Here is a 12,520-nt window from a genome sequence, read left to right as displayed (position 1 = left end):
GCGGAATCGGTGGAATGGTTTCCATGTGTTTGACGCCATTCCATTTGCTCCGTTCCAGTCATTATTATGAGCCGTCCTCCCCTCAGCAGCCTCCACTGGTACCGATGCGGCAGTTAGACAAACACACTGACGCACGCACACACACACACACTTGAATAAGGAAGAGCAGTGTATGCTTTGTACTTGAGAGCATTATACACCACATCTGGGGCTTGCTTATGTGTTTTATTGATGTCAATAGAACACTATTTCAATTGCCTAATGATTCCACTATGGGCTTATATTGGCTCTCCGTACTTCATCAGATCAGCAGTTTGCCATGGAACAGGGCTTTCATCGGCTCAGAGAATGATCCTGCGGTGCTTTTCACAACCCTATTTTCAGGGTCAAATTGATGAATGCTAGTTTCATCTCAGACCCAATTTGTACTTGCGACGCATGAATTAATATGGCTTATGTCCAAAACAAACCAATCAAAATCAAGATGATAATTCGTATTCGATTACTCACTGTCATGACCACAACGTATTTGTTGATGGTTTATGGGGAGTAGCTAAATTAAATGATGATGTGGCTGACACACTTCGATGAACATGCACACACACACAGACGGAACACGCGCACACACACACGCACAGATGCGAATACACGATGCATTCACACAAGCACACAAGCATACACACACAAGCATACACACAAATCCACACACATTATGTAGTGAAATGAAGGCTTACTTCAGATCAGTTCATTCCCATTTCATCCATCACGGCGCTCTCAGTCCACCGCTCTAGAGAAATCAATATTTGCTGTTCTTGTTCGTTCACCACCTTTCTACGTCTTTCACATCTCCTGTAAGTTCTTTCATGTACATAAGAGAGAATGGAAACTATTTTGCATCCGTTGGAATCAAAGGCACACAGCAGGAGTGATTTGAGCTACGTTCAAGCAAGGAGAGCCTTTGTGTGAGCTACGTTCAAGCAAGGAGAGCCTTTGTGTGAGCTACGTTCAAGCAAGGAGAGCCTTTGTGGGGAAAAGGTACTTGAAATATGTGAAACAATGTTGTTTAAATTCGTCTTCAGAGGCTGGCTACCTGAGCTGCTCCTTTGATAACGGCCTTTGCGGTTGGATCCGGGACAAAGATGGCGACCTGCACTGGGAGACCACACCAGACCCATCTGGTAAGAACCAGAGTTCACTTATTTAGACTTTACTTTTTGCTAGCCAGATTAATGCAACCAGATTATTCTGGACATCGCTAAATAACTAGGTAAACATTTTCTAAACTGTTCAGAGGAAACAACATTTCCTTAGGGAAGGTGAAAATGAGATGCATGTCAACTTCAAAAAAGTTAACTAACCCTTTAACCTCACTTTTGCATTCAGATACTAACATTTAAATGATAAGCACAGAGATGTTCTATTCATTTTAAAACATTGGCTCTAAAAGTGTGTTGCTGGTTTTACACTGGAAGGTCTGATACTTGGTAGAACTAGCTGTGGTTATTATTCATTAAAGAAACAAATGCCTTTTGAAGCGACTGCATTATTCAACAGTATTCAAAATGTAGTCATTGACATCCCACTTCAAAACAAAACACTTGATTACAGGAGGACAATTGGTTTTTGCAATGGTTTCACTCAATCATATGTCAAGAGTACATTTAATTCAGCCTAGTCTGACTTTATTTAGTAGTATAACTTTAGAGTCCCAGGAGGACATTTTGGGGGGTTTGCCAAATTAATTTCAATGAGGACAATATTCTGTAAAACGGAGCTGCCAATAAGAAAAGGATGAAGCCATCTGATTGTGACACATGCAACTGAAAACCAAAACCAGTGATCTTATTGGACAATTTCATGTAGCATCTCCTTAGTTCTAAACGTTTTCCCCCGTTTTCTCCTATTGAACACTACCCTGATTGTGATGTCACTTCCTCTTCCTCTTCCTCTCCACAGGTGGAAAATACCTCACCATCCCAGAGGTGGGCAACAAGAGGAGTGGGCGAGGGGCGCGCCTGGTCCTCCCGTTGACCCCTCCCTGGAACGACGGTAACCTGTGCCTGTCGTTCCGCCACAAGCTGGCAGGGCACCACGTGGGTATGCTCCAGGTGTTTGTGAAGAAAGGGAAGCAGTACAGCCCGGCCGTGTGGGGAAGGACGGGAGGCAGCGGCTGGAGACATACCCAGATCACACTGTGGGGCATGGGACTGGAGAGTGTGAGTATACAGTAGTGTATATATTATATGAGAGAGAGAGAGAGAGAGAGAGAGAGAGAGAGAGAGAGAGAGAGAGAGAGAGAGAGAGAGAGAGAGAGAGAGAGAGAGAGAGAGAGAGAGAGAGAGAGAGAGGGGGGGGGGGGGGGGGGAGGAGAGAGAGAGAGAGAGAGAGAGAGAGAGAGAGAGAGAGAGAGAGAGAGAGAGAAAAGCATATGGGCCTCCTGAGTGGCGTAGCGGCTAAGGCAGTGCTGAGGCGCCACTACAGCCTTGGGTTCGATCCCAGGCTGTGTCACAGCCGGCCGTGCCCGGGAGACCCATGGTGCGGTGCACAAATTGGCCCAGCATCGTCCGGGTTAGGGGGAGGGTTTGGCTGGCCGGGATTTCCTTGTGGCGGGCCGGGGCGCCTGCAAGCTGCCTTTGGTCATCAGTTGGACGGTGTTTCCTCCGACACATTGGTGCAGCTGGCTTCCAGGTTGCGAGCGGTGTGTCAAAAAGCAGTGCGGCTTGGCAGGGTCATGTTTCAGAGGACGACATGGCTATCGACCTTCGCCTCTCCTGAGTCGGTAGGGGAGTTGCAACGATGAGACTAGATCGTAACTACTAATTGGATATCACGAAAAGGGGGTAAAGTATATATATTTTTTGTAATAGAGAGAGTATAAAGCAGTATACAGTAGTATATAGAGAGTATAAAGCAGTATACAGTAGTATATAGAGAGTATAAAGCAGTATACAGTAGTATATAGAGAGTGTAAAGCAGTATACAGTAGTATATAAAGCGTGTAAAGCAGTATACAGTAGTATATAGAGAGTGTAAAGCAGTATACAGTAGTATATAGAGAGTATAAAGCAGTATACAGTAGTGTATAGAGAGTATAAAGCAGTATACAGTAGTATATAGAGAGTGTAAAGCAGTATACAGTGGTATATAGAGAGTGTAAAGCAGTATACAGTAGTATATAGAGAGTATAAAGCAGTATACAGTAGTATAGAGAGAGTGTAAAGCAGTATACAGTAGTATAGAGAGAGTGTAAAGCAGTATACAGTAGTATATAGAGAGTATAAAGCAGTATACAGTAGTATAGAGAGAGTGTAAAGCAGTATACAGTAGTATAGAGAGAGTGTAAAGCAGTATACAGTAGTATATAGAGAGTGTAAAGCAGTATACAGTAGTATATAGAGAGTGTAAAGCAGTATACAGTAGTATATAGAGAGTGTAAAGCAGTATACAGTAGTATATAGAGTGTAAAGCAGTATACAGTAGTATATAGAGAGTATAAAGCAGTATACAGTAGTATATAGAGAGGTGTAAAGCAGTATACAGTAGTATAAAGAGTGTGTAAAACAGTATACAGTAGTATATAGAGAGTATAAAGCAGTATACAGTAGTATATAGAGAGTGTAAACCAGTATACAGTAGTATATAGAGTATAAAGCAGTATACAGTAGTATAAGAGAGAGTATAAAGCAGTATACAGTAGTATATAGAGAGTGTAAAGCAGTATACAGTAGATTAGAGAGTGTAAAGCAGTATATAGTAGTATATAGAGAGTGTAAAGCAGTTTACAGTGGTATATAGAGAGTGTAAAGCAGTATACAGTAGAATATATAGAGTTTAAAGCAGGATACAGTGGTATATAGAGAGTGTAAAGCAGTATACAGTAGCATATATAGAGAACACCTTCCAAATATTGAGTTGCACCCCCTTTTTCCCACAGAACAGCCTCAATTCGTTGAAAGTGTTCCACAGGGATGCTGGCCCATGTTGACTCCAATGCTTCCCACAGTTGTGCCAAGTTGGCTGGATGTCCTTTGGGTGGTGGACCATTCTTGATACACACAGGAAACTGTTGAGATTAAAAAACCCAGCAGCATTGCAGTTTTTGACACACTCAAACCGGTGCGCCTGGCACCTACTACCATACCCTGTACAAAGGCACTCAAATCTTTCGTCTTGCCCATTCACCCTCAATGTCATACATACACAATTCATGTCTCAATTGTATCAAGGCTTTAAAATTTACATTTTACATTTACGTCATTTAGCAGACGCTCTTATCCAGAGCGACTTACAGTTAGTGCATACATTATTCTTTTTTATTTTCATACTGGCACCCCGTGGGAATCGAACCCACAACCCTGGCGTTGCAAACACCATGCTCTACCAACTGAGCTACCTCCCTGCCGACCATTCCCTCCCCTACCCTGGACGACGCTGGGCCAATTGTGCGCGCCCCATTGGTCTCCCGGTTGCGGCCGGCTACAGCAGAGCCTGGATTCGAACCAGGATCTCCTAGTGGCACAGCTAGCACTGCGATGCAGTGCCTTAGACCACTGCGCCAATCCTTCCTCCCCTTCATCTACACTGATTGAAGTGGATTTAACAAGTAACATCAATAAGGGATCATGGCTTTCATGGAAAGAGACAGCTGTTCCTAATGTTTTTTTATACTCAATGTATAAAGTATAAAAGCAGTATACAGTAGTATGTCTGACACCAACATCACACTTGACTTGTCTTTGCCATCTGTGACTGACCTGTAGCAACAACTGGTACATTGGTTATTGGAGTGTATGTTTGAATCATGTTTGTCCTCAATTGATGTTCTACTACTACGCTATGGAGGAACTATGATTGTCGGAGAATACCCTGTCGGAAAGTACCCTGGTGAAGAGCTCCTGGCTTTCTCCTGGCTAACCATCGATGCCCGCTCCTCTCAAGCCATACCAGACTGCCTTTCTCCCTGGCTAACCATCGATGCCCGCCTCCTCTCAAGCCATAGCAGACTGCCTTTCTCCCTGGCTAACCATCGATGCCCGCCTCCTCTCAAGCCATAGCAGACTGCCTTTCTCCCTGGCTAACCATCGATGCCCCCCTCCTCTCAAGCCATAGCAGACTGCCTTTCTCCCTGGCTAACCATCAATGCCCCCCTCCTCTCAAGCCACAGCAGACTGCCTTTCTCCCTGGCTAACCATCGATGCCCCCTCCCCTCAAGCCATAGCAGACTGCCTTTCTCCCTGGCTAACCATCGTGCCCCCCTCCCCTCAAGCCATAGCAGACTGCCTTTCTCCATGGCTAACCGTCGATGCCCCCTCCCCTCAAGCCATAGCAGACTGCCTTTCTCCCTGGCTAACCATCGATGCCCCCTCCCCTCAAGCCATAGCAGACTGCCTTTCTCCCTGGCTAACCATCGATGTCCCCCCTCCCCTCAAGCCATAGCAGACTGCTTTTCCATACTACCTTGGTCTGAAGCTGACTAGTCACATTCCATTTTGATAATTAGTTGTACCAGTTTTTTGTTTTTGTTTTTGCTTCTCAAGTGCTTTGAGATTACATTTTGTAATGAAAAGTGCTATATAAGCTAAATAACGTATTTCTTGTACTGCGTTGTTGTTCCCAGGTGATCCTGAAGGGGGAGCGCGGGCGCGGCCGGAGCGGAGAGATGGCTGTGGATGACATCACCTTGAGAAAAGGCTCCTGCACCGATGAGCACAATCTGAAGAGCCATTAATACACACAGCAGAGAGAGAGAGACAGAGAAAGAAGGAAGGAAAGGTGTGGAGAGGAGATAGAGCCCAGGGAGGAGCAGACTCTGATTGGACCCCCATACAGGGTCCAAGAGCACCTCTGGGGAGAAGGGGCATTTCTGTCTGCCTGTCCACCAACAAGAGGACTGCACCAAACCTGTCCACCAATTACAAGACTGTACCAAACCTGTTCACCAATAAGAAGACTGAACCAAACCTGTCCACCAATAAGAAGACTGAACCAAACCTGTCCACCAATAAGAAGACTGAACCAAACCTGTCCACCAATAAGACTGAACCAAGCCCGTCCACCAATAACAAGACTGCACCAAAACTATCCACCAATAAGAAGACTGCACCAAACCACATGGGAGAAAGAGGGTCCCCCATGAGATCCCCCCACCACCCCTACCCTCTCTCTCCAACTCTCCATCACCCGGTTCCTCACTATTAACCTGTGCATGCCCCGGTAACCATGGAAACATCCCTGTGAGGACAGTCACCCAGCCAACCACACCGTCCAAAGGCCTCCATCGATGTATTTTTCCTGGACGAAGGAGAGAATTCTGTCTTGCCATCATCTCTTGTTTGAGGAGTTTCATCACCTTGCTTTCAGATTTTAATCATAAGCCATATCTGATTGTTTGCTATCCATTAAAGAGTCCTCCCGGGGATGTTCAATTAGATTGTATGACTGTTTTTAACCTGTGTCGTGTTCATTAGGTACCAAACAGGGGAAAAACTGACTGAAATAGGGAGGGACGAGGGCTTGTCCAATAAGAAACAATTATTTTAGTTTTCCGTTGCAGAGCGTTTTTAAAACGTTTCCCGTTCTGTGCCCTAATGAACGCGACCCAGAGACAACAAGAGAAGACACCAACCTGGGATGATAACGGGAGAAGGAAAAATACAAACCCCAGTTTATTTAGACAAATCTAATTCTGTAGAACCAGTGCTAAAGCACTCTTATGTTACTATAGCTACAACTGTATGCAAGTTCACATGATAATCCATTATTATAATTATTTTCTCCCACGGCAAGATTTTTGTATATTTTAATGCAGTATTTGAAAGACTTTCTGAAATGGGTCTCGCAAGTAGTGGCGTGTGAATTCTGAATTTTAAGATTGACCGTGATTTCTTTCTATGTGCTTTGTTCTATTAAGTGCAAGTTGGTTGTACTGACGATGACGGTATCAACGATTTTTTGGCTCTCACCAAGTGTATTATTGTAAATGTAATCGTGTGTACATATTCTAGAACACTTTTATGCTCATATTAAGCTGTGTGGTTTATACGTTTATGTAAATTCAGACTTAAGTATTAATTGGAGTTGGAAAATGTATGATTTTTTGGTTGTTTCTATAATTCAAGATCAATATATGGATAAACATTTAAACCTTGTGGGAATACAAGGCTGTTTACAGTACATCAATTACCATATTTTCTGTTGATGTTTTATGTTGAATTACTAGATCGCTTCCTCAGTAGTTTTTTAACGTTTCGCTGTACACAGTTGCATTATTGTGTCATCTGCCATAATGAAGGTTCTGATCTGTTGGAAATTCAAACTGTACTGTATGCATGGATCAGTTCACCAAATTCTCATAATATACTCAGCCAATTATGTAAATAAAAGGACATTGACTGATACATGTTTGACTAAGCGTGTCTTTGTCATGTTGTCTTTGCCTTTTCTGTGTAAAGATAAGGAAATTCACATGAGCACCACAATGCCGACTCCACCCATGTTCTACTAAGGTTTTCCAGCACATAGCTTTGACCTACTACAGTAGCTATGTTGCACAGGAGGTTGGTGGCACCTTAATTGGGGAGGACGGGCTTGTGGTAATGCCTGGAGTGGAATTAGTGGAATGGTATCAAATACATCAAACACATGGTTTCCAGGTGTTTGATGCCGTTCCATTGACTCCGTTCCGGCTATTATTATGAGCTGCCCTCCCCTCAGCAGCTTCTTGTGCTGTGTTGGTCTATTGTACTTCAAACAATGTGTATGCAGGTTGCTAAGGATTCAAACCTTCTCAAACAGCCAAATTCATACTCTTTGAGGAGGTCCTTCCACAATAATGTAATTTGTACCTCATACAAGTTAAAGTACTGGATTCTTCACACACCACACTAATCCCATTCCATTACCTTTTTCAAGCTTTTTCTTATTACATGAAAGCAAGCTTTGCTTTTAAACTTACAATACTATCACGCTTGATTGAGCGAGCTGTTTTGTCTTGTAGTGATGTGGTGCCTGCCTGTATTTCCATAAACCATTATTTTGGCAATACATGTAATTGAGAAAAAAATAATTTTGGGGGTCAGTAGGTGTGTTGGACACAGTCACTCATATATAGAGATCTATTCATGGGTTGCATGTTTCGTCACAATATTGTTTTGAATGCTCGTTTTGGGTTGTTGCCCGACTGAGCATTCTACTCAATGCATCATCAATGCCCCCTCCTGTACTCCCCTGTTCACCCATGACTGCGTGGCAAAGCACGCCTCCAACTCAATCATCAAGTTTGCAGATGACACAACAGTAGTAGGCTTGATTATCAACAATGACGAGACCGCCTACAGGGAGGATGTGAGGGTTCTGGGAGTCTGGTGCCAGGAAAATAACCTCTCACTCAACGTCAACAAAACAAAGGAGATGATCGTGGACTTCAGGAAACAGCATAGGGTGCACCCCCCTATCCCAAGAACACAGTGGCCTCCGTCATTCTTAAATGGAAAAAGTTTGGAACCACCAATACTCTTCCTAGAGCTGGCCGCCCGGCCAAACTGAGCAATCAGGGGAGAAGGGCCTTGGTCAGAGGGTGACCAAGAATCTGATGGTCACTCTGACAGAACTCCAGAGTTCCTCTGTGGAGAAGGGAGAACCTTCCAGAAGGACAACCATCACTGCAGCACTACACCAATCAGGCCTTTACGGTAGAGCAGCCTGGACGGAGGCCACTCTTCAGTAAAAGGCACAAGACAGCCAGCTTGAGTTTGCCAAAAGGCACCTAAAGGACTCAGACCATGAGAAACAAGATTCTCTGATCTGATGAAACAAAGATTGAACTCTTTGGCCTGAATGCCAAGTGTCAGGTCTGGAGGAAACCTGGCACCATTTCTACGGTGAAGCATTGTGGTGGCAGCATCATGCTGTGGGGAAGTTTTTCAGCGGCAGGGACTGGGAGACTAGTCAGGATCGAGGGAAAGATGAATGGAGCAAAGTAAAGAGAGATCCTTGATGAAAACCTGCTCCAGAGCGCTCAGGACCTCAGACTGGGGGCGAAAGTTCACCTTCCAACAGGACAATGACCCTAAGCACACAGCCAAGACAACGCAGGAGTGGCTTTGGAACAAGTCTCTAAATGTCTTTGAGTGGCCCGGCCAGAGCCCGGACATGAACCCGATCGAACATCTCTTGAGAGACCTGAAAATAGCTGTGCCATGACGCTCCCCATCCAACCTGACAGAGCTTGAAAGGATCTGCAGAGAAAAATGGGAGAAACTCCCAAATACAGGTGTGCCAAGCTTGTAGCGTCATACCCAAGAAGACTCGAGGCTGTAATCGCTGCCAAATGTGCTACAACAAAGTACTGAGTAAAGGGTCTGAATACTTATGTGATATTTCAGTTTTTATTTTTAATACATTTGCAAAAATGTCTAAAACCAGTTTTTGCTTTGTCATTATGGGGTATTAGGTGTAGATTGAGGAGGGGGGGGGAAAAACAATTAAATTAATTGTAGAATAAGGCTGTAACGTAATAAAATGTGGAAAAAGTCAAGGTGTCTGAATACTTTCCTGAATGCACTGTAAATGAAGATAGTTCACTCAGGCTGTTTCCCTTTTTTCTATAGTCAGTTCCGTCTACTTAACTGGGTGTGTCTCCCATAGACACCAATGCAATAACAGCTGAGTCTGGTCTACTTAGTTCATTGAACCAGAAAAAAACAGCAAGTGGTGTGTCTCGCATCCTCTTCCGTCTCTGATCCTAATTGGAGAGCCATGACCCTAGTTAGCAATGCCTTATGGGGATTGGAGTTCTTTGGGGTGGTATTTAGGAGGTGATGGCTATTTCAAGGTTCACTCTACTGATTGTGCCACACTAGACACACCAAACCAAAGTATCTGATGATGATACAGAAGTCAGAAGTTAAAACTTAAGTTGACCTGAATATTTTGTTTGAAATCACAAATATATTTTTTGCACTTTGACCCTTCATCTACTCGTCTAGGTAGGGGTAATGAACTTGTAAAAATACAACCCAGTACAAAAAAATTTGACATGTACGATGTTCTGGGTAAATTTGACCCTCACTTTGACCTTGACCTTTATAACTCTTGAATGGTGTGTCCTAGAAACAAGCTGCTTCCTGCACAGAGGCTGAGCAACACTGATCTTAAGTGGAGTAAAGGTTAAATAAAATGGAGTTGCTGAGGATCTGACTTTTCCCTGACCATTTTTCTCTGGACTAAAGATCCCGAAACTTCTGCTCATGGCGGATCACGTTCTGCTCATGTGTTTATTCTCTCCTTGCTCTACTATAATAATAATAATATACAGCTTTTTCCGCTCGTCTGCGTGCTACATTTTTGTTCTTGCCCGTCTACAGCTCAGAGGACCCTCTTAGAGAACAGGCAACTCTGGTGAATAGTGCTGTTTAATAAAGATGGATCAAAGCTGAATCAATGTCTGCAAGATCACATAATGAACCGACTATAATAGCATAATATTACATTACCGTAAGACAAAAACACCACCGCATTTTTCTCTCATGTGGCCAAAACTTAACAGGGCCACTAGGCAAAATATACAGGTAGGCTATGCTACAGTTTGTTAACACCATCTGCTCTAACATTCACTCAATGTAGGCTAGTTCGAAACAACACCGTATAACTCAAGAAGATCGAACTGATTGAGATTAAATGGTTGGTATGCAGATACTGCATGGATGTTTCACCGGTAAAACTTGAAGAATTATCATTCTCGATTGACAGTGAGAAATGTGAAGGGAAGGAGAACTACATTGTTTTTAGAAGAAATGGTCCGGGAAAAGTCAGATCCTTAGCCACAGCCTAAATAAAAAGGTTAACACATTTTTTTATTTTTTTATAAATAATAATAATAATAATAACAACAACGGAAAAATGACCCAGAACATCAATCGTATATAGTATTTTCTAACATAACAGAAGGGTTAAGTAAAATATTATTTCTAAACTGTTTCACTTCTAGTTCAAGTGCAACATGTATCTAACAATTGAACCACAAAGTCAACTACCTAGGTTGCATTTATTAGGAGCACACCGTAGCAAAAAGGTTGTAAAACATGCTTCAACAGAAAATGAAAACAAGTGGTTCTTATTGGACAAGTCCAGGTAGTCTCTCCCTGTATCTGTGTGTTTTCTTCCATTTGGTGCCTAATAAATACGAACCCCTGACTCAATTTACAGGGCCACACTGTTCTCCACATTGTTGGGATTCAGGTAGGTGTATGACAGGGGCAAAGAGACATTCCTGCCTTGGATTTCAAAGTTGTATCTCTTCAGCATATCTTGAGTTTCATGAATCAGTTCCAGAGGAGTCTTTTCGCTGAAGTGATCCTGATAGCCATTTCCAAGAGCGACCTAAGGAGGCAAGAGAGTTGATGAAATTTGAAATAACATAGAAACTGTTGTTTCATGAACCACTGATGATATTTTAATTATGAATACTAAGGAAACGATTTGATTGGGATTGTCATTAAATGTTTTAACATCATAGAATATACTGTTTTTAATACAGTTTCTCTCATATACTCACATAGTCAGTGGACTGCGTGCTCAGAAGGTACACCACTGCCATGCCATTGACGGTGGTGTTGATGTCAGGGAAGGTCTTCAGCATGGTGCTCTCAGTACACTGCCCTTAGTGGTGGGAGGAGGCTGTTGCAGGGAGATGGGGAAGTTGGGCATCCAGCCGCCAAAATCAAACTGGAATGACAATGGCAAAATAGATCAAACCACTTTGCTTTTCCAATATAATAGATCAGAAACACATCAAACTAAAATCACACAATAGGTTTCATTACCTGCCCATTGTTGACTGCAGCATGTTGGACAGACACTGTGAAGATCACCATGGTGTTAAACTTGACCAGCTCTGTCACTGAACTGAAAGACTGAGGGATTCCTGCATGGAGAAGGTACAATAAACCATTTCATTCAGACACTGTATTGACATTTTGCAAATTATCCTGGATATAGTTTGGGAATGTTAACCATGAAAGGGAAGTTGACCTAAAATCCAGAAATTCCCAAGTGATTCGATACATTGAAACTAGTTTGTAGGAGTTTGCAATCTCCCCCTCTCTCTCCCTGTAGTGCCGAACACAGACAGCTGCAAAAAACAGGTCACATGATGCATTATGTATCATTGTACACTGCTCACTTTGCTTCGTTGTCAGTGAATGAGTCAATCAGAAATCTGTGAATTGTGGACAAATGCTTTGTTTTATTGAAAGCATACGGCCGAATAAGCCATTTTTTGTGGAATGTTAATTGATTATCTACCTAGCAACTACTTTGCTCTATTCTGATTGGTCAGATGTTTGTTAATTGTTGGAAGTAAACAGGAAGTGCAGCAGTTGATGTGTGGCTGTAACCATGTTCAGTTGATGATTAAATCTACAAAAGAGTAATCGTCTCCATCCAGTTTGTATCCACAGACTCATCCATCCACCATTGGAAGAACCCTGAAACTACATTAGTGTCAGCAGCGGTGCTATTG

At 43.0% G+C, this 12,520-nt stretch overlaps 1 protein-coding gene and 1 pseudogene across 1 annotated transcript; one reads left to right on the top strand and one right to left on the bottom strand.

Moving 5' to 3' along the window:
* LOC123484253 overlaps nt 1-5,747 on the top strand; it is a 42,252-nt pseudogene extending 36,505 nt beyond the window's left edge.
* Nucleotides 5,748-11,098: 5,351 nt separating this feature from the next.
* On the bottom strand, nt 11,099-11,639 carry LOC123484249 (hydroperoxide isomerase ALOXE3-like). Its single transcript, XM_045214372.1, has 2 exons — nt 11,555-11,639; nt 11,099-11,379 (listed from the first exon to the last, which is right to left on the bottom strand). Exons 1-2 carry the CDS (start codon nt 11,636-11,638, stop codon nt 11,200-11,202), a joined length of 264 nt encoding a protein of 87 aa, XP_045070307.1. The 5' UTR covers nt 11,639; the 3' UTR covers nt 11,099-11,199.
* Between the last annotated feature and the right edge of the window lie 881 nt (nt 11,640-12,520).

Source organism: Coregonus clupeaformis, unplaced genomic scaffold (assembly GCF_020615455.1).
Source record: "Coregonus clupeaformis isolate EN_2021a unplaced genomic scaffold, ASM2061545v1 scaf0246, whole genome shotgun sequence".
NCBI lineage: Eukaryota > Metazoa > Chordata > Actinopteri > Salmoniformes > Salmonidae > Coregonus > Coregonus clupeaformis.
The sequence above is the reverse complement of the archived record's forward strand: the minus strand, read 5'-3'. Positions and strand labels throughout refer to the sequence as shown.